At 37.5% G+C, this 23,602-nt stretch overlaps 1 protein-coding gene across 8 annotated transcripts in view; it reads right to left on the bottom strand.

The window, feature by feature from the left end:
• Window positions 1–23,602, bottom strand: part of LOC105458068 (neurotrimin) — a 165,515-nt gene that overhangs the window by 893 nt on the left and 141,020 nt on the right. For 4 of the 8 annotated variants that reach the window (XM_011703125.1, XM_011703128.1, XM_011703124.1 and 1 more), the window contains exons 4-10: window positions 21,057–21,264; window positions 20,642–20,797; window positions 10,869–10,997; window positions 6,861–6,998; window positions 6,219–6,383; window positions 5,329–5,397; window positions 4,891–4,965 (exon numbers count right to left, since the gene is read on the bottom strand). In XM_011703125.1, the coding sequence (XP_011701427.1) occupies window positions 4,891–4,965; window positions 5,329–5,397; window positions 6,219–6,383; window positions 6,861–6,998; window positions 10,869–10,997; window positions 20,642–20,797; window positions 21,057–21,264 (940 nt within the window). Of the gene's footprint in view, window positions 1–2,656; window positions 3,104–3,163; window positions 3,947–4,890; window positions 4,966–5,328; window positions 5,398–6,218; window positions 6,384–6,860; window positions 6,999–10,868; window positions 10,998–20,641; window positions 20,798–21,056; window positions 21,265–23,602 lie in introns of those variants that run through there. The other 4 variants (XR_975484.1, XM_011703129.1, XM_011703130.1 and 1 more) reach the window with 4 other exon arrangements.

Below are 23,602 nucleotides of genomic sequence, written 5' to 3'. Positions count from 1 at the left end.
ATTACATATTGTTTTCAGTAATACGTAAAACTTATAAAATTGAAGAACTGGTAAAAGGTTTTTAACGATTTTGCGTGTAATTAACGGATTTAATCGACCTAATTGCTTCTATTATATATGTCGTGATCTGCATGTCGGTCACAATATTATTTTTGTGATATATAAATACATAATATGACACAGACTATCCAACTCGTTATGCGACAAGCAGAAGATTGAACAAGAGTGAAACGCGAGCGAAATAGTGTTCAGTTAGATAGCTCATTTGATGCAAGCTGCAGATTATTTTTGCGGATTGGATAGGATAATAAGTTTATAAAAATTTGATCGATAATTTCTATATACAGTCACTTACAAACCATTTTAGAATATTCGTCACAAGAATTTCTTCAATGTATTTCGCTGCAAGCTATACGATGAAAATGGACATTTAATCAATATGCAGTAGTTAGGACGATTTTAAAACTGTCCATCAACTCCCTTCAAGTAACATGGACTATATCCCATCCAATATTATATTTACAATGAAAAGAAAACCGCTCATCAAGTTAATAATAAAATATTATCTTAATAGAAAAGACAATTACTTATTCATAATGAATATGTCACTTATATATTCGAAAAGCGAATTTTATTCGTTTTTCTTCCTAGCTAATAAATATAAGAATTTGTACCTATATTCGAAAAATTTTATTTCTCTCATAAGCGTAAATCTTGCGCAAATAATTTGGATAATATGATGTATTCCATCTAGAATTAGCCGCGATGTCTGTATGCCAGAAATATAATCGTTATATAAATAAAGGAAGGTCGAGCGCTTTGCTGACAGCAAAGGAGGCAGTGCTATTCATCGGCCGAGAAGTAATATTCTTTCGCCCCAGTCAATGGGGGTTAGCCGCAGGGCAAACGACCATCGGAATACCGTTCGCACTTTGTATCACCGACCGCGAACACCACCACCGTCGACACCCCGCGTTTCGGAACAAACTTCTTGGCTGTATTTTCACGTAACGCGGCGCTACCAGCCGTTTGCCAGCTGCGCGGCGCCCGGAACAAATAGTTGGTAGCGCTTGAGAATACGCGAAAATCGTCAAGCTCGGCGGCTCATTTCCTCAGTGGCCTCATTCTCGCAACCGAATACATGCACGTATGTTAACGAGCGGATACGGAAGATAAATACGACGAGTTGTTGCGGATAATGCGAAATGAGGGGGGACAAAGAGAGAAAAGCGAGGGGAGGGAGGAGCGGGAGAGTTAGGGAGGGAGCCGTGAGGCCCCCTCCCCCCCCCCTTTACACTCGCGCCAGGGAATTAAATTCGAGCGAACTCTCGGCTCTACCGGAATTTCTGCGATGTTCAACTCGCGCAAATCCCTTTTTAACGAGATAAAACCCTCGGCGATGAGGAGCGGCCGGGCCCCTCCTGAGAACGCGGGAAGGGTAAATTCATTTGAGATTAAATACATCCGACGTCTGTTAAATCGGCCCTTATCAGCCGTTACCATCAAAGAAACGCCGGATGAAATGTTACTGGATTAATTGCGGCGCCGCGGTAATTCGCAGATGTGTCTTGCGAGCTTTTTCATTTGTTATGTGGCGAGAAGAGCGATGAGACATGTAGTGAGATACGTAGCCAGGAGCTGCTATGCGAAGCGCGTCATGATATATCGCGCTTCCGGTGTTGAGATACGCTTAAGGTCCTTAAACTTTAATAAGGTTGTTTAAACAAATTTTTTCGCGCTCCGGTACGCGAAAGAAAGTCATCTTCAACGTGACTTCGCAAGCCAAACAATGCTCTCTTATAATATTGTTATCATAATTTAGTAATCATAATAAAAAAAGTAAAAAAAAATAAAAACTGATACACTGATACATAGAACTGTGTCGAGCGTGAATTAGCCCTTAAATAGATTTAATAGTAAAATTTATTAATAAAAAAGATAAATTTACGCGCGTTAGTCTGAAGAGTATAATATATAAACAGCTATCGGTAAATTATATAAATATCTACTATATAAAGTAGATTGAACAGGTATGCAGACATTGCAGACGTCAGAAACTTTAGAAAATGCTCCATTTTATCCGATTAAACTCACATCTACCGACGGTAACTTTTATTGATTGTCCGAACTTTGATAAATGAATTGAAGTCGAATCAACATCGCCACCTGTGGCACTAATGTATAGTCAGTAATGTTATAGAAACGAATATATCAATGACGATAGGCCATACATCAGAATGTACGATTATTGCGGCGATAAAACTTCATGACCTCGATTTACCTTAATGACTACCACCCACGGCATTATCGAATAATCTAGGGATCTACTCCCTTGTAACAAGTTGCATTTATTAACAACGGCGCTATCTGGATGAAACAAAACTTTTACCCGTTTCATTAGTTTCACTTTCAGATTGTTCCATCAAAATTGTAAAACTAGCCCATATTGACAAAATTGTTATTCTAATAGCTCCCAGCTTTAACAAACGTTAACCAATTCGTTTCTGGAAAAAAATGTATATTGTGCGTAGACTGTAATAGTTAGATATCTTATTTTATATACATATAAATTCGATGGTAAGTAAATAATTTCTGAAATAATTAAATTATTAGCATTACTTGTCTCAAAAATTTTGATGCTATACATACTTATATATATAGTTTGAACTAAAATTATTTATTTTCTAGAGAATTTCTCTTATTTCTTAACAAGATATTTAGAGCGTTTAGAATGATATTATCAAAATTTGTTCTCCGCAAAAAGTCAAAGGGTAACGACTTGAGAAAAATGTCCTTTTTTTGTGCCCTTTTTCTCAGCACTGGCAGATAGTCGTCCCAAATGCAGGGCGTTTCTCGAGAGTAGTTCATCGTGCCCCTTGGCTTGCGCGCCAGAAACGGACGTCGAAACCGCACGTCCGTTCGGAAAAAGTTATTCCCACCTACCAGTAAAATCCACTGTACGTGACTTTCCGCATGGTCGGCGACAGACGAGCCATTTTCCAACACTTTAACAACATCTTTACTGGCGCTTTAGTCTGTACATTCTCTTACCATTGATTATATTTCAGTGGCTTGGAAATCGCTTGAAGGTACACTCGAACTTCTGATTAGTTACAGTAAACGTTAAAATCGTTTGGTCGCTTATCGAAGATACGTCAGTAGCTTTTGCCAATTGATTTATAGCATAACAAAAATCATCTGCTGTACAAATTCAATTTGAATCATATTAAATATAATGGACATCTAGAACTTATGGTCTCTCATCGTTATAATTTACATGCACGATAAAATGACGTAATAAAAGTTTTCTTATTTGAATAACTTAACTTTTGTAAGAAAAAAGAACATGTTACAACCAAATTTCCATAATTATCCTTAATCAAGTGCTCTCAAAAGTTAAAATAAGCGACCTGTAAATCATTCTATAATATCTGTATATAATTTGCAATATAAATTCGTAGCTTACAAAGTGAACGTATATTATTTGCTTTTGTAACAACAGATAAGAAGCAGTCGAGCATTTTAATTGTAAGTAGCAGTCGAACAGTACAAATTATAATTGTACGCACACGAGGCAAGGCTCTTGAAGTCAATCGATTTTTAGAGAAGGGAAGGGAAAAGACATGGCGAGTGAGAAAAAAAGATAACAGAGGAGTTTGCCTCTCTCCATTTCCTCCTTTCCACTTCCTGATACCGGAGGCAGCAGACGGCCGCGGGTCAACGCAGCTCGTTTTTCATTAATTGAAAGTAAACTTCAGGAAGGGAAAGCTGGCCCGACGCGCTCCGGGGAATCTTTGAACAAAGTCATTCCAAGTGAGTTTTGAACTTGCATTCTGCCGCCAATCTCCGTCAGCTGGCTTGTATAATATAAGGATCTGTGAAGTGCTTCAAGTCGTTAACGCGCGAAGTCTACCTCTTGCAATAGAAATCGGAATCGATGAAAACACTGCGGAAAACGATTCGTGTAAACAGATTTAGACGCTAAAATTTAGTACGTGATCGTTATTTGAAAAATACATCAGATTCTTGCAACGGTAAAGCAACGACCCCCTTCTGCGTTTGTCGATGCGTTAAATGCGACTGAATATCTCGTGAAACACATCAATTGTTACTGTGGTTGAAATTTCGAAATTTAGGGATAACAAACTTATACGAAGGATTTACGCGAAATGTTTCGGACATCTTATAATCCCTTACACTTTACAGCTTAACCCTGATCAATACAAGACTATTTATAGCGGAGAACAGCACGCTATATATAGTAATTTTGTAAAGTTACAATATAATATAAACATTATAATATTTTTTTGAAGAATATTTTGTCAAAAGGAAAAAAGTGATAATTATTCAATATTTTTCAATAAAAACATTAATTAAATGTGGAATAGAAAATATCAGTCATTGTGTTTTCTCCTAATTATAATGTCAAGCAAAAATATTCGTTAGAACTTATTAATCTTACAGCCATTTTATTTACAGTGTCATTATTTACGCGTCATAGATTCGTAAAAAATGTCGCGTGATTATTGATTTCCACTCAATGAGCTTAAGCAAACAGCCAGTTAACGTATATTCTCACGTTGGATTTTACGACAGCGAAGGAATGACCGCAGAATCCTTCCCGGTCAATAAAAGGGGCCCGAGTAACGTTATACGAAGTAATTCGCTTGTGGATAAAGTGGATCACCGAGCATTGCCAATTTAGTGGATTTTCTCTCTTAGGCTCTATCTGCTACCCCTCCCCGCCCCCGCCCCCGCCCGGTCGTACATCGTTGACGAGGTTTTAATTACACTAATTACTCGAACGACATGGCGGTCGGACGGAACGTGTATCGTCGTGGGAAATGCCCGGGCTCTACGCGGAGCGTGTTAAAATAGATATTTACTGACCTTGATTTCGCCATTCCTCGACCTCGTAGTCGTAAGGTCGTTGATTTTGTTGTGATTTCTTGTTACTGTTTCTACCTAAAATGCATTACACAAAGGCGGTTTTACATTGGTGCTCTACGGTAGGCTGCTGCGAACGAGGAGTGGAAACGGATGGTTTTACTTAGGAATCGAGAAATAAAATAATAATGCCGGATTTTTTTTCTCTCTCACACAGAGGCTTCCCTCGATCCTAAGTTAAAACGTTATTCTACCTAATTCGAGAGATCCATATTAGACGCTTCCGGCGGTATAAGGTAATACTGCATTACCTTACCGCTCAATTTAGATCACACGACGGTATCTTTTCTACAGCTGTCCTACTTATCGTATATGTATATATGTAACAGATACAGACATAAACTGGAGGAACAATATCGATATTTAAATAGCTTTAGTTACCATTGTTGTGCGCCAATGTTACGTCGTACGGCTGCTGCGTCGTGGTTGTTGTCGACGGAGCTGGGATTTCTGCATTAAAGTAAATCAGTGGTATATTTTAATACTAAATTCGCGCGAGCACGTGTATAAGATTGCACTCGGGATGGTAAACATTGAGTTGAAGATGGACGCAAATATGTCAAGTATCATTACAGCGTGGAAGTTTGTTAGATTTCACGATTACTCTTCGCAAGTCCGCGATGCCGTTGTAGCCGAGGTCTACAATTGTTTTCGCGTGGGTCGTCGGTTAAACTAAACAAAACTTCCCTTTCTAGTCTACTATTAACGTTTGTCAAGAAACATTGTCAACACAGTTTTGAAGTTCCATCATGAAACCCCGCGAACTTTTGCGTCCTGTCCTCATACTTATCTACTCTGCTTTCCAGTATTATTCGAAATAGAAATTTTTACAATTTGCAAGTTTCTATATCATAACATGTTTAATAACAGTAATGTAAAATCCTTGGCGAGACAGCGCGTTTGACGGTTGCATTGTATTTAATAATTATATTCGATACAAATTTAATGAGCAATTATGATTAATGCTCCTCTCGTAAGAGAGGTATACTCAATCTCGTCTATTGCTCGTTAACGAAGACTTAAATATCTTTAAGTAACCGACTATTGGAAACCAATTATTTCACCATTAGCGCGCAGACGTCGACTTCGAATAATCGATCCCAAATAGACCACAACGTGATATCACTTTGCCTCGATACTTTTCAATACGCGATGCTAAACGTTTTCACTTAGCGAGGATATACCTTTATTGAATTTTACTTTGCTTTTCCTACTCGCGCGTATCGCATCAGATATACCGGTATCCCTATTATTATCGTTATACGACTTACCATCTAGTTTGATGACACCATCCGTTCCGCCGAGAGAATTTTGTGCGATACATTTGTACGAACCGAAATCTTTCGGGCCGACGTTCCTTATCTTCAGTATCATATACCTGTTGTAACCACTGTCGGTGGCTACCGCGTCGTACTTGTCGCCTGAAACAGAATTGCCTGTGCAAATAAAACCAGGTTCTCCGGCTTCCATTTAAAAATACGATTGTGAAATTGTGTGAGGAGAGAAATTTTATATAGTGCACATGGAAATTTTTCACTCGAGAACTTCTAATAACGATTTATTTATTTATAATTTTCATGCTTGTTCAACAAGTAGAATTTTGAAATATCGAAGAATATCAATTTTTAACTCATTATTGAAATAAAAATGATATATAATTTTTATTTGCAAAAGACCGTATTTGATTTATATTTTATAAATAAACAATGACTGAAATATTCGAAAATATTGTCAGTTTTGATATTCTTTCTTTATGTTGCATGTTTATAGTTCATAACAGATATACAGTCAAATAACAATAACATTTTTAAAAAAAGCTGAAACATTTTCTTTAAATGAATTGTGGATATTTCAAGCCGTATCAGGCATGCGATGATTGCAGGGAATGTGTGTATTCTGATTTTTAAAATTACCAGAGACTATCATGTCACCGCGTTCGGTTGTCCAATAATTTATCGAGTTCGGGTAAGCTTCGGTGTGACACTCAAGGGTAACGTCTTGTCCAATATACGCGCCTTCCAACTGATTTGGTATAGAGAGCATGGGTGGAACTGTAACATAGAAATTATATTCACCATGAATTATGTATATATACTTTCCAGTTGCTAGGAACGATGGCAATGAATAAATTTGCATTAATATAAGACAAAAGTAATTATGGGGAACGTGAAAATATTTCGGAGTTTAAATTGATTGTAACAATCAAATCGAACTAACGATATTCGTAAAGTCTTGCCGTGTTGTACGTGTTGAATAATTATGTATTTATATTTGTAAAATACAAATGCAGCACAATATTACACGTAAACCAACGGAAATAATTATCCTGCTTGAGATCGGGCAGTCTGAAGTTTGTTAAATGCTAATCGGCCAACTCATTAAAACAATGTAGAAAGCTTGTACAAATATGTATTCAGAATTCTCTTTTCCTCTCTAAGTTACAAGCCGCGTTTTTGACGTCCGAAAATTCAGTAGGACCTTGCAAAAAAGCACGGCCAGCGCGCGCGGTATTGCATAGAATTACATATATGTAGCCTCTCATCTTCGCTTTGGAGGTCGCGATGTAAAAGCAGTGTTCAAAAATAAACGATTGCATGCTGTTGCGTGCAATGTAGACTGCACTTTCATCAAGGAATTTTCTACTGGGAGAGCAAAAAAATTTGCAATATACACATAAAGAGATCCTTCTTTTCTGCGTATTTATTCTAATTTTATTCATTCTTTTAATAAGAAAGATTGTTTCGGGGAAATGTCTCTATCGATTTGTTTTAACTGCGATTATAAGTATCATTGCTATTGATCGTTTTTAAAAATATGCAAATTACATTTAAAACTTTATAATAAAAAATAAATCTATTTTATATAATCAGATTGAATTCTTTTAGAAGTAAAATTCTTTCATCGTTAAATTCTCTTGCAAGAAGTTCATGTATTTTTATAAAACTATCTGATGTTTATCACTTTACTAATCAAGTTTCGTGTTTTTTATAGCTAATTTAGTATTTTATTTTTAAAGAGACTATATACATATTTTGTATAAAAACTCAGTTGATATTGGTGCGTCGTGAATGCGCGACTGTTCTTTTCTCGATCGATATTGATATTTCGTATAGATAGAATCGTGTCATAGTTTCATCTTTTACGAACGAACGTTACTCGTAAATCGCGATTTACTAGTAGAGAGTGCACTTTCAACAGAGCTGCAGAGAACAGTTTTTCTACCCATCTCCCTTCCCAACCATCCTGCTGAGCTATCAATAAATCCGTTGACAGTAAACGAGACTACAATTTTCATTGCGTATCATTCAATACATAATTTAAAAATATAATTTTTGTTATCAAATCTTTTATCACTGTGACGAACTTAAAAATTTGATTCTCAAGACTGTTACGTTCAATATTTATAATGTAATTAATAAGTATTGAATGTAAATAATAAGTATTGAATCAAGAACATTAAAAGAGAAGTACATATTATTTTAATATCCATTTATTTGAATCATAATTTACATTGGCTTCAGATTTTAATTCCTTCAGAAATAAAGTCTTAAAAAATTATTTTCTTACATCGTTAATTGTCGCTAAAAAGAGCTCGATCTTAATACATATAAATTGTACTATAATTGCACACAATCTACGATAATAAGGGCATCTCGGCTAAAGATAAAGTCACTGAAAAAGTTGTTAGACGATGTATTTCTGTGATAAACGGCTGGTATTAATTCACGCCATGAGTTAATAATACTCGTGCGTTTATCATGCACCACGCAACGTCGGCAAATCAACATCCAGGAGAATATAGTATACAATATGCCGTATAATATCTCCGAGAAATCCGAAGAAAAAATACTATGCCGCGTGGGGCGCGTGTGAGTGGCCAAATAGTTGACGCGATTCCGTGACCCTCGTACGAAATTGCCGTTCGAGGCTCGAATCTCTCGGACAATTATTAATATTTGTGCTCGCTTACGGGAAAGTGGTCGCGCAGAAACGAGGAGCTAATGTGCCAGAAAAGACGGCGCGGGGACACGTTTCGCACCCTAAACTAAGTAGAATCCTGGAATTGCCGGTAGACGGGCGACGGTTGAAATGGCAGCGCGGGGAGGAACGGACGGTATATCGACCATATCTGGGTCAGGTAGCCGCCCATAAATCGGTGGCTAAATGAGACGTTGAAAACCGACCTAATGCATGGCGCATCGGGCGAGGATGCATCTACGGATGAAGAACAACCACTCTTCATCGAGTTGTAGCGGTATTCGTTAAATGTGATCGGTCCACTCATTCTGCTCCCCAGTAAATAAACGTATTTATCTTTTATAATTATCGATATTTCCTCTCAATTTATAATGCGATGTAAAATACTAAAATTTAAATTATACCATATTAATATGTGACTCAAATTTACGTTACAAATTTTCTATCTGCTGTACATGTGATTATTTTGCATGAACAAATACTTGTAATAAACGTTTAAAAAATATGTTTTTTAAGTCTAACAAGAGAAAATTGTCTTTAAAAATATAATTTCTATTTGATAAATAATATGTTGCAAACTGTTAATGTTTTGCCGAATAATGCATGATAGAATATGAAATATTATACAAGCTTTATTTATAATACAAGACTTGTTGTGCAGAAATTATACAGCATGCAGTTGGCGTAACGTCAAGAGATTAATAAAAACTAGTTCACAAGCAACGATATTAGCGTAGTTCATATATCAAAGAAAAGTAGTGGCTTTATTTCATTTCTAACGTTTATGAACCACGTCGAGTTCATTAAAAGTATAATATATCCGACATCGTGCTTTACTGCTTCCAGCGACTAGCATTTACCAAGTTACGCGCGCCTCGCAATCGGGGAGGTATGATAAAAACGGGTTTCTCTCCATCATCCTTTCTTATCATCTTTTCTTGTACAGAAAAATACACCGGTATCCTTACGCGACAATAGTCGCTCCTTCCCAAGTTTTATCCCGCTCTTATCATAATACCAAAGTGCATAGTATTACGATGACATCGTAGTTTTCGCTAATGGCATATAGATACACGGAGGAATCAATAGTGTATGCGGCCAAATCCAGCATTCAATAGCATGATATTGATGCAAAATCAATATAATCCATACCGAATAAATCCCTAAAAATATGTATATCCGATATTGATATTTACATTGTAAATATAGTGAAATAAACAGAATCACACGTAGATTATATGTACATATATTGTATATGTGTTTATGTGTGTGTGTGTGTATATTTATTTAATTATTTACGGAAGTTAGACAGACTTGTTTTTCCTGGATTAATAAATTAATTTTGATTGATATTAAGAGTTAACGAGAGAAAGTATTATTGTAACTTTAATTTCAAAAGTATTTAGTTATACACACATATATATATAAAATTTATTTAACACAAGTTTAATATAAAAATTATAAAAATATAAAACATTTAAGGTATAAACTCATTCACATACAGACATTTTAATTTATGTTCCATCCGACACGATCCTGCGAAGTTTCTATTGGTTCAGTTTCGAGATACTCACGCTGGAAAATAATTCCCACAAACTTTTTCAATCAGAGAAATCAATATTAAAATCGCTGCCTTTGCGAACTATTGGTTTTATCTGAATTCGTTAGGTTAATGGGCATGGACGGGCACGGATCCATCGCTTTACGAATATTTTGAAATGTTTCTCCGATCGGTATTTATAAATAAATATTAAATTGTATAAAAAATCTTTCGATATTATTCCCCCTTTTTTTTATTAGAAATTTTATTGCAGCACGCGATTCCTGCCTTTTATTAGGAACTGCATCCATTATTCATATTACGTTTACGTGTACTAAATTTCAAGGAATGTTTATGCGCGTGATGGAAATTCTTTGATAACGTGGGAAAATTAGTAACTTACATTGCACACGTAGCGAGACGCGCTTGCTCACCGATGGCGGAACGCCGTTTGAAGCTATGCATAAATAAGCTCCCATGTGAAGACGGCTTATCTTCACGATATGCAGCACTTCGCCATCCACGACATTCACTGGAACATAAAATGTTCACATATATTAGTATGTAAACTGCAAAAGCTTTAGGAAAATGCATTTAATATATACTCTTTCAATATTTTCAATTTTTATCGCGGCATAAAGTGTTTTGCAAATAAATTTCTATATGAAAATACAGGCTGTAAACTATGCTATAAAATCTATAAGCAATTAATTAATAATCGAATTTCGAATTAAACGATACTTTTTAATTAAAACGTGTTCTGCGTTGTAGATAGCAGATCGCTGAAAAATCCTCATATCATATTCTGCCCCAAAGTAATTATTGTATAACGTGTAATACAATTTGGCAAGCGCAGCTCGCCGCAGTTGTAATTCTTCTCACGAATTAATAAGCGTAGAGTGTCACGATAATATTGGCATTATTCCCGAAATGTATATGTATCGATAATGTCGACAAAGAAGGCAGCATTCATTCGGAGCGCAGGCCGCTGAAAGCCCCCGCGATGCGCATATGCGTCGAAACTTTTATTGCATGTCGTGTGACAAAGAGCACTTTGCGCCTTGCCGGAGAGCTATTTGCATCTACGCTGCATTCATTTCTGGCATGTTGGTTTGATATGACTGGCGCAGATAACATAAAGCAGATAGGAGGTAGATTAAACTCTGCAAAGGCGAATTACGCCTTGTACTCCGTCAGTCGAGAGCTACTTAGACATTAAAGACAGTCGCATACCGATAATTGCAACATTGCCATCTATTCTATGCCCGACACAGATCTCAATGGGAATAATTCTCGACGCGTGAAAACAAAGCACATACATGAATTATTGAACAATAAACGTCACTTGACAATAAATGCTCGGGATGTTTAAAAAGTCCACTTTTTCCGATCAACAGAAAAATTGAGCCCATAAATATTTATTATAGCAGCAGGGGCTTTTTCATTGTCCTATGAAAAAGTTAATGGATTGTTTTACTTTAACATTTAACGAGACGGGCATGATTCTGATTACCCTCGTAATGAATGTCATAAACGGTAATGTCGTACGCGCATTACACACGACGTATTCTTTATTTTCACTTCGAGGGTGATTACGCAGATAACGTATTGCGTGTATTGTACGCGTATCGAACGCAGGACGGTGTAAAGCAGATCGTCATATTAGCAGAGAAACTGCTGCATTTGATGGAATGATCTATGCGCTATCTCGCTGTCACCACTTAATAGATTGCACACAGCGTACACATTTTATCTGGATATAGAAATCACATATTCAACGAACGTTTAGCATATTTTGATTGCATCGACCATCGGATCATTTTCCACCACACACACATATTATACGAGTAATACGCACGTTATACCATACAATCTAAAATGCAGATGATTCACGTAACAATTTGTCAAAAAAATTGGAGCGCAGATATGGAGCTGAATTCGGTGTAATAAAATTGATCTAACCATTCCACGAAGAAATATACTCGCGAGCGCCGCTGCTATCGTTTATTATGCATCTTCGTTAGTACGTCGCTTATATTTAAAATGGAACAATTCACGCGAAGAGAGGTTGGTGTGCTTTTTCTCGTTGCCATTTAGTTTAAACTGACATTTCAAGAAAATGCAGAAGGAACGACATACACCGCGATGGAAAACCCATTTAAACTTTTTCTTGCAATAAAGTTGAAAGCGTCGTGAGACGCGAGAAACTTTACGTCCATTTGACCGAACTGCGTAGAAGCAATAAGGTGTTATAAAAATACACAAGTTATGTGTGACGCTCTTACACGTATCACGCACTTTGATCCGCGCCTAAAAATACTTGGCGCTCCTTTTCCATCCTCATATAATTTCGTTATAATTTAATTATGTCATTTTATATAACGTAACATACTATAACACAAGAATTGGTGTTTTTTTAAAACAGAATATACGAATAACATTCGCAATATCAAACGTACAAAATATCCGCGCTCTTATATTAACGTGTAGTTATCATCTTTACACATTTATGCGTTTCCACGCGTTTCAATTACAAAACTCGCGTCGGGCGAAATAAAAATTCCAGGTTTATTAAATTTCACCGCTCACATCACAGCTGAAGATTTCGCTGTTGAAAGGGAAACGTAACATACATATACACACGTGATGCAGCGATGAAAGCGGTGAAAGGGATAAAGTTGTTACCCCCGGCCGGCAGTAGGATGCCGAGAGAGGGTGCGCTGAATCCTTGGTAGCCAACCTCGGTGCTACAAGCTGCGCGGCAAACCTATCTATTGTTCCATAAACAATGCAGAGTGCCGGGAGATTCTGCCCGGCGGGTCGCACTTTCAGGGGGTTTTAATCAAGTAGTCCCGCAGGCCTTGTGTCGGAACTACTCGCTTACCGGTTTAGCGGAAACCTTTAAAACTTTCGGCTTAATGGGAAACCGCAATATGGCCCGGCCGGGCGGAATTTCACGGCGGACGCGTCGCGGCCAGGCGCGAACAAAGAGAACGCGGGGACAATTATTATTTTCGGGGCACGGCAAAATTTTATCGTTCCTCCGCCCGCGCCGTGTCGGTGCGATCGAAGTGACTCAATTTAACCGCGGCGATCTGATTATTTCACGGTAGGTCGGCGATCGATGCCAGTTAAGATTAGACTATATACGCTATTATCATATCGCGTGAGCTCACGCGTCGTCATGTCACATTACATTATGAATAACGCCATTAATGAAGTTATCGCCGGCTTGTGAGTCTCTTCTGATTATTTTCATACCTTCTGTTCTATATTCACGGATTTTTGCATTTTCCATGTTCTTCTCTGTATATGTGTGTTATGCATCTGTATATATATGTTCATAACCAGCAATTCCACTTTGTCCAAACGAACAAAATGAGAATGAAATGTATAAAATATGTAAAGATATGGCGAGAAAAAAAAACGAAATAAATTAAAATGAGCACTTCATCGCTAGCAAGAATAAAACATTTGTCTATTAACGTTTATATAATGTAGGATGCAATGAGAGAGAGAGAGAGAGAGAGAGAGAGAGATGTCTGCCGCGCAAAGATATGTACATATTACGTGAATATTACGTTCATATATTAAAGTTATAGACATGTACTTGATGTTACGTGTCTATAATTCTATACGTGATATTGCCTACGTCGACCTAGAAAGATCAGCGCACGAGCCATAACGTTATTAAACTTCGGCAAAATTGGCTCCCAATCGTCGGACTTGATAAAGTTTCGCGTTGCGCGCGTATCGGCGAAAATGTTTTGAAATTTTCACGGGACATTACGCGTCTGCGAATGACGTTGAAATCTTTCGTGGCTCATCCGCCGTAGTTTTAAATGTGCGAAAAATGTGCGTAGAGAGAAACGCCGCGCGCGCACGGAAGTACCACGAAATAAATTAGCGTCCATTCACGTTCGATGCCGGGGCGTGCTTTGCATAACGCTTTTCCCGCGGCGTATTCTCGGCGGCGTAAAAATAAGTGAACAGCTTACTCGAAGACGAAGTGGAGGGTTGGCCACCTATTTGGGAATTAGTACGTGATGTATTCCGGCCCATAAGCGAAGGATGGGCCGCAGATATTTCATCCCATCCCCCTTTCTCGTAGCCTTAAGTGCCCTTTTTCGCGTTATAACCGTGAGATAACCCAGGTACATTCATTCCCGGGCGAAATCCTCGGCCAACGATTATTGCTGCTAATGTATTCGCGAATGTTAGACCAGACGTACGTAAGTGATTCTTACGTATTTATCGCACCGGCCGCAAAAATATTTTTCACAGACGCGTTAATAGCGACGACTATGACAAACGGCGCAATTATACGAATTGTATAAAATATTGAAAGAGCAAGCGCGCGTGATGTGTTCGATATTTTTATCTTTCAAATCTACGTCTCTCTCGTGTATTCTGATAAAATAATTAAAGTAAAATATATTTTTTATCCTATCTGATTCGCTTTTTTTTCGTGTAAAAAAAAATGAAAAAGAAAGCTCACTCCATTTAAATACCTGGAATTTCCAATATACAAACGCGAACACTTGAATAACTCACATGTTAACGGTCTACGTACATATATATAGCATACACACATGCGATATGCCGAATGGTATGTGTGGGAACTAAAAATATTTGGTCACATTTTCCATTTAACTATTTGTATAAGCTTTTATGCGCAAAAAGACACAAATGTTCACAGATTCCAGACAAATTGCGTGAATACTTGCGACAAAACGTGCACGGTGAGAAATGAAATGAAATGAAATGAAATGAAATCGCCTCGTTACTACGGTACGGACTCAGGGAAACATCAACGATCGATTGTCATGGACGCTTGACGTCACGAGGTTTGAAAGACAAATTACGTTTGCAGTGCAGCATTGCGTAAAGCGGATGAAAGACGGGGCTATTATATTCCAGTTTCCCAGCGAGAAATTTCTCAGATAATATTGACTCCATGCTGAACGCTGACTTTACCAGCGGTTTGGAAGGCACAAAGGAACCTCAAACGGTAACGAGAAAACGTAACGTGCCTCTTCACCGCAAGCATTGGCGTACCACAGACATCGGGGCGTTCGATACCGGTTCGAGCCCGGGTTATGTGTACGTGTGTTCTCCGCCTGGCATAGAACTGGGCGAGCGCGAAATGAGTGCGAGGGTATAGCCCGACTTTGCGCCGTGCTTTATACCCGATGCACATCGGCTCCTATTCTCCCGTACGCTCGTCTCCCTGGCACACCGGCGCTGGAAACTCAGCTCGTTGTCGGTTTCGATTTTCCAGTCGCGTCGCGTTATGTCGGCCTCGCGTCGACAAGCCGTGGTCGCATTAACGGGGAAGGTCTTGCCAGGACTCGTGAGAGTATCGGTGACGGAAATACTCGCGGTGGTGTATGTGTCTCTCCCGCTTTCTCCCTATCTACCTTCGCTTCTTGCTAGATATAAACAGGTGGGCGAGGGGGAGGCGTACGCGCGCGTCCATGACTTCACATGTATGTACATTTAACGGTCGGTGAACAGTACATATGTGCCAAGGATTCGTGTGTACACACATAATCACGGGCGCGCAGCTACATTGATCCGCGATAATCGTGTAGGTGTGTACGGTCGAGTGGATGGTTTGCACGGTATATACACGTCTGTTACACATACGCGCCCGAATGAGTTTAGGAGTCGTACTCGTATCAAGAGAGCGACAGAAAGCGAGCGAGCGAGAGAGAGAGAAGGCTCGGGTCTGTGTGTCTGTCCACCCTAGCTAGTGCTGATGGGAATGGAGAAGTGCAACACGGACACGATGGACAGCGAATCAGGCGATACATCTCAAAAAGGTGGAAGAAACCAATCACGTTTCCCGGGCACGAAGCGCGCGAAACGGGCATTGACCAATGTCGACGTGTATGCGTTTCCATAACTATGGAGGCAAGGTGGATTTTCGCCCGGTGCGCGCAGGTGGAACGCCTGGTATCAGGGGTTACCGAACGCGAAATATCCCTCTGGCTTTCGGTCGTTGCATCCAGTTTCCAATTCACCCTCAGCTCCCGGTCACGATATGTCCGTGAACGTCGCCGAATTGCAGCGCGTTATCGCTCTTATGAACGATCGTATTAAAGGCGCAAGGCGACGGCGGCGCGACGATTCGTTTCCGCCGTCTTCGTCGTTTATTTGCCCCTCATGGCCTTCCCACCCTCGCGCACTCCGCACGGCGCTCTAATTTCCCGCCCGCGCCTTCCTTTTATCTTTTCCCTCGTGTTCTCGCCATCGCCCTTCCGCACGATCAGTTCCGGTACCTGTCCGCCAGAGGTAAATCTCCCTTGTACCTGCAGGTGCCTCGCACCATCACCACCACCACCACCACCACGTTCAGCGTGGCGGCGCCACCTCGACGCGCGATAGTTTTGCTAAATTCGATTTGCTTTCTCATCTCTCTCAGCCATTCTTTTTCGGTTACTCGCCCCCGAGGTGGGTGAAAGGGCAGACTGCGCGCGGATGGGGTATATACCTCCGGCGCGAGAAGAAGCAAGAAAAGCCGACAACCATCTATACTTTCTCGGAGGGTTGGTGGGTGTCTGGAGGCTATCAGGCGGGAAGTAATGGCGTTAGCCCGTCCCTCGTGCCCCAGAGGCCAACACATCAGTTAGTAACGCGGTCGTACGGCTCGAACGCGGGCCATATTCACCATCGCGATATTTCGTCCAATTACTGGATAATCTGACGCTTCTCTCGAATGACGAATCGCCGGCTCGCCGGAAACGTCTCTGAACATCGATTGATATCGATATCGACGTTACGGCAAATTTTACAGATCCTTAATTGTAGACGGAATAACAGCGAGTATTTAAAGAATATTAACGAAATCAAAAGATAATTTAATTTTTAATATTATTGTGAAAACTTTATCCTTTTTATATCTAATTTTACAATAATCAAGTATGCCATGATAAATAATTTAAAAAAACATGTTAGATTTTATTAACAACTGCTCGAGTCTGTAGTCCCAGAAAATTATTTAATGAATCGCGAAATAGAATTATCTTTAAAGATTTAACAAAAATATCAGGGAAAAATTTTCAACGAGAGCTTAGAACACGATATTGCTTTCATTCTCTGCCAACTACTGAATTTTTTAACGAAAACCAAATTCTGAATTTTTAAAGAGAAAATAAAAGAATAAAAAAAATATATATAAATGGACATTTTTGCAGAAGAAACATTTTATGTAAATGGATGAAATATGTATAATGGCTCGATATAAATAAAATATTCATAGCTTCTAAAAGGTGTTAAACCCCTCAACGCTCATGTGCTATGCGCGAACATAAAAGTTTATTTCCTCTTTACACAGTAACGTTACGAAATGTCATCTTATAACTCCAGCTATCATTTTAAGTTCTTTCCAACGTATATTTTCAAGGCAATAAATATTTATTATAGGTACGGTATCTCTCTTCCACTTTAAAATGACACGTATAATTAATACAACACACTCACGTCCGTTAACAATATTTTTCTCCTCTGCATTATCGAATTTTTCCGGTACGCTCAATGACTATCTTCCATTTACGATGAAATTAGGTTGCATTTTCAAATGCATTATACAATAATGCCCGAACAACGCGCGAAAAGAGACGGAATTTTTTGCGATGCAACGCTCATTTGCATTTGCGTATTAATAAACGATATTTAGATACACACTAGCTTTTATCAAAACTAGCAATTATTATTACTCACAAAATTAATTTAGCCACAAACAAATTTAATGTTGTTTTAAAACCTTATAAAATACAATTTCATAATATTAATTTTTCAATAATTACATTTTTAATAATATTAAAACAATAGTACGTCCATGCGATTGTAGGTACCTTATCTTTAAATAAAAAAATTATAAATATTTATTGACAACTCCATCCTAATTTGATTTTAATATAAGGACTTTCCAATTTATTTGTCTTACACTGGCACACAATGAATCGCGTATAACTTCGGCGGCGGATAATCAGTAAATCACGCTACGTAATCGACTATTTTTCCATATCAGGACGCGCGACATCCATATTTATCAGTATCAGTTTATACGGCCGGCTTAGTATGGAGTAGTGGTTTACGATCTGACGATCCTGTGAGCGTCGGCACTCGGCGTATGCCTGGAAGGCAATGAAAATTTAAATTAGCGCGCAGAAATTAAATCCGACCTTTATCCTTTATTGAGGAAACCCTCTGGAATCTACAGACGGTTTGACGTCTCGCCTTTCCGTGCATTTCCACCCACTGCCCCCTCCCCGACCGACAGACTGGCTTGTACTTTTTGGTCGTGTCATAATTAGTAATTAAGAGGGTAATTAGCATCGATCGAGACGGGTTCAAGGAAGTAGACGTGTTCTTATATATCGTATGGTTATTTTCATCATGTTGGAATGACAAGGATGCCACAGCTGCGCTATCATCGATCCATTATTTATATCGAAGTCTGATAATTGTCAATCTTCCATAGCGGATACTAACATAATTCAATAAATTCTTAACTTATTTTTTTACTAATTGTAAGTACATCATAACTAGTCTAAATTAAGAATAATCTCTTTTGTGATCTTAAAATGGTTATACATATATTTATAGGACTGTTGAGTATATAAATCTCGGCTATCGCTACAAGTGCCTACGTACTGTTGATTCACAAAAATAGAATAAGAACAAAACATTTTGAGACACTCCATGTGAAATAACAGAGTTTAGCATGGAGGCTTGTCGCGTAAAATTGAAGAAATTGTACAGAGGGCATACCCACATCTCTATACAGGATGTATCTTAAATAGAGCCTATTAATTAAATAGCATTTTTCTTTATAAAAACTGAGTCGAAAAGTAATTTTTCTTTATAGTGCTAAATAAAGCAATCACTACGGCAGTAATTACTACTACATTGTACTGAGTATTGTAGACAAATTAGTTCTTAAATAATACTAATTATGTAGCGCTATTCCTTGTAAAAAATTGAATCGAAAAGTCCTGAAAAATTTTTTTCTCTAAAATGCTCAATAAAGCAGTAATTGCAGTGATGATTGTTTCATTGAGTATTGTAGAAAAAAATCGTTCAGGACTTTTCGACTTGTCAGTCTTTTTACAAAGAATAACGCTATATAATTAGTGAGCGCTATTTGAGTTACACCCTGTATATAGACCCCAACTCCGAATTAGCTGTGAACTGCAACTGCACTTTTGGACACATTACAGTACAGTTTGGCGATATGCAGTGGCTGTACCGCGCACCTGAATAATTGCGTTCTGGCCGTGGCTTACTCGACCGAATTTTGATGTTGGACTAGGAGAGGAATAATTAATCGTTAAAGCACAGCATCCGTTAGTGGGATGGATGATACTGGCTTAGAGATGTAGCTGTCTGTATCATTATATTTTCCCACGTAAATCGTATTATTCGTATAATGAGAAAGAAAAGTATGAAGAGTGATTATATCTAAAAATGAATTTAATTACTGATAATCGCTGATGAAAACATGTAGTACTGTTCGATATCGGAAAATTAATAAAATGTTCCACATTATACATTTGTGATACATTTAATTATCGTGATATTATCAGTAATGGCTACGCGTGTTGTATTACTTTCGAGAGCTTCATTGTGTCTATTACTATATATATATATATATATATATATATATATATATATATATTTACGAAAACGTAAAGTATAATTTTAAGATTAATATTAATCATATTTAAATCTCTAGATTAAATTTTTAAATTCTGCGTAAAATTTTATCTTACTTAAAATGTCTCAATTAGATATCAGAATATCGGGAAACTATGTGCTCCACTTATAAATTGATTGAAATTAAATAGACCATCTTCAAATATTTTAAATTTAGCACTCAGTAAAATTCAATACTTCAAACAAGTCGTCATTGATCGTAAATTAAACTTTCTAATTAATTCGCAAATATAACTCATATTTAAAATATGATCAATCTAGAAATGTCCACTTTAGGGATAACTAATTTAGTGTCATTTATCATTTCCATGCGATATGTGTGTTATCGATTGGCACATCTCTCGGCAACATTACGAAAGTTACAACCATCCTATCTGGCGTTAAAATATGAATATCATCGTCTCTACTCAATTGTCTATTCGTGAAAATCATGTCGAATTAATTGCGACTCACCACTCTCGCCATTATAATTTATGTTCTGCCCGTCCTCCCGTCGCCACATGACGTAAGGCTCCGGATATCCGGTCGCTTTGCACGTCAACGTTACATTGGAAGCCTCGCGGACCACCATGTCGGTGCTAGTCTCTTTGGTAATAATCGACGGAGGTACTGTAACACAAATGTTAGTAAAATTTTACTTTCATGATGATTACGTTTACGCGAATTTGAAATCTTTATACGCTTATAAACACACAGGTACACACACACACACATATACACACACATGTATTCGAGTTATTGAATAATATGTTGTAGAAAGACAATTTTCTGGAAGAGATTACGATGTACAAATAATTCCAATCTAAATATAAATAAAAAGTATATGCATTTTCGAAGAAATTTTATAAATTTGTAATACACTGCTTACCTACAACTTGTACGTAACCCTGACGACTCTTCATTGGATCCGTATTCACCTGGCACATGTACCACCCGCGATCAACTTCTTGAACTTCCTTTATATGAAGATACCACGAGCGGTGATCATTGTACGATAACGTGATTCGGGGATTCTGAGTAATTACGTTCTGATGAATCGACAGTATAGTTTGCGTGTCGACGCGCACCCATGCCACCTGAAACAAACAATAAAACATATTTCTCTTAAACCCATCAACTTTATAAGCTTTGTTTAATTACCGAAACATTGATTTATATGTATATCAATATTTTCTATCCATATTCTATTTAATTGTGGCAACAAAACATAAAATTAATTGCATAATACTGAATAATAGACATTTATTTAATTATAAATTAAACTAATTATATTTGAAATATAATTAATCTAAATATATTTTGAATTAAAAAGTGTATTTACATATATATATATTTCTCTTTTTTTAAAAAAAGTTAAACATTATGTTATAGATCTTCGGTTAAAGTGTTTTTTCTATGGATCTCGAGGCGCACGTAACATACGATATATCCTTCTTACTTGCGATAAATTCAAATATACATTCTAGCGAATTTATATGTTTTATTAAAAAAAAATATCGTTTTCGTTTCCTTCTTTTATTGAATTCAATAATCGCGAGTAAGGTTGTACTCTCCATCCTTTACAGAGATCTCGAGAAAATGACGGAGGCTTAGAAACTTATACTCACTCTTCCTACTACCTACTACCGCCTGTCTCTCTCACACACTTTCGTCGTTGAATTTTCGATACGGGCAAGAGGTTTCTTGAGCATGCAAAACATGCCCGAAGTCTCGCGAATTCTACAGCAGTATAATTTCCACCGCAAGCGCAACTCAAGTATGTTTCGTGTTTCCAGTGGTACACAACTGGAGAGTATCGCTCGTAGAAAAGATCAGCTCACTCGCGAATATTTTAGCTCTCACCCACTGTATGTACTCGTATATGTGTTTATACATGTAAGCGCGAGACTACGCTACGCGTTGTACGCGTAGAACGTACGTTCATACGTTCATACCCGAACGATGTTTCATAGTATTCGTTACAATATTGCTTTAATAACTCATCTTGACACAACTCTTGACGCATTCTCATCGACGTAACAGATGAAAGTTTATCCAAAACTTGACATTGTTGCGTTAACAACTGCAGGAAAACGGGGAATTGAATTGTACTTATATATAGAAAAAAATTAAGTAATCTCTTTAAAACTAAATCTAACTATTATAAATGGAACTTAAAATACTTTAGAAATTTTCATATCTTAAAATATAAATGTTTTTTTTATACAAACGAAGCTAAATGCCACTTCCGCCTTTTAAAGCAATTTAAAAGAAAGAGCAAGCATAAAAAACATTTACAAAATTCATATAAAAAGATTTTCATTCAGATTTTTATATACATATTAATAATTTTAAAACCAACACTCTCACTCTACTACGTAGATTAAAACTTACATTATCATATTGTAATTAGCTGTTTTTAGAAAAAAAAAAAAAAATTAATATGCATTCCTGATATGAAAACTTACAAACTCAAAATTTCTCAACTATAACATAGAGAAGCATTTGACGCGTTTCTATATAAAGTCTTTCGATTAAAAAGATGAATGATATAGTAGAATCGAAATGCTGTTGGAAGAAAATTTTTGAATGCGAAATATGCTTTCTCCCCGGAATGCGCAGCGAATACCGAGTGTACGAAAGCTCGTCGAACGACGAGAACATAAATCTTTCATCTCTCATTAAATTTTCAAAAGACGGGTGGCGGATACCTTGCAGATTATATTACATGTACCGAGGCACATTCCTGAAATACGTTTAAAGGAAACGTATGAATTTAATTTACTCGCGCTTAACAAGATGTACTAAAATCCGTGACGAGTGGAGAGTTAGCTCGCGATACGGAATAATTTATAAGGCTCTACTCGGTACTGATCGTCATCCCCCGGCGAAAGAAGAAACGTATTATTAGCTTATGCCGAGCTGCATTATTTCTGGTAAATGTTGTCGCTATACCCGGCAAAATGAATTGTATCCTATTGTTACGTCATCTCAATTAACTGAAGGAAAATGAAGCAATTATGCGAGGTCTTTGATAACGGTACGTAAACTAGGACCGTCCAATTCGCAGTCTACGGACCATAAACGCCGTAGGGATTTCAGTAGATACTATCTTCATTTAATTTGTGCAAGCGCTTCTTGCACGGAGAGGCAAGAAAAGTTCGAATCTTGCTTAATAGCAATTTGCTATGTTGAAAACGTTTCTTTAAGCTCACTTTAGACAATCTATAATTCGCGTCAGAATTCAGAATAGCATTCCAGTTATAATTTTAGTACGTGTCACGTAATACGAGAAACTATTGAAGAATTAGATTGTACACTCGCTCACTAAAAGGTTGTGACACTTTTTTTTTATAGGTTTCTAATTTATATTTAATATACGTAATATATACTTTATAGGTAACTAATATTTTGCAAATGCAAACCACAATGTAC

The sequence above is a fragment of the Wasmannia auropunctata genome, unplaced genomic scaffold (assembly GCF_000956235.1).
Source record: "Wasmannia auropunctata unplaced genomic scaffold, wasmannia.A_1.0 LD334721.1, whole genome shotgun sequence".
Taxonomy (NCBI): Eukaryota; Metazoa; Arthropoda; class Insecta; order Hymenoptera; family Formicidae; genus Wasmannia; species Wasmannia auropunctata.
The sequence above is the reverse complement of the archived record's forward strand: the minus strand, read 5'-3'. Positions and strand labels throughout refer to the sequence as shown.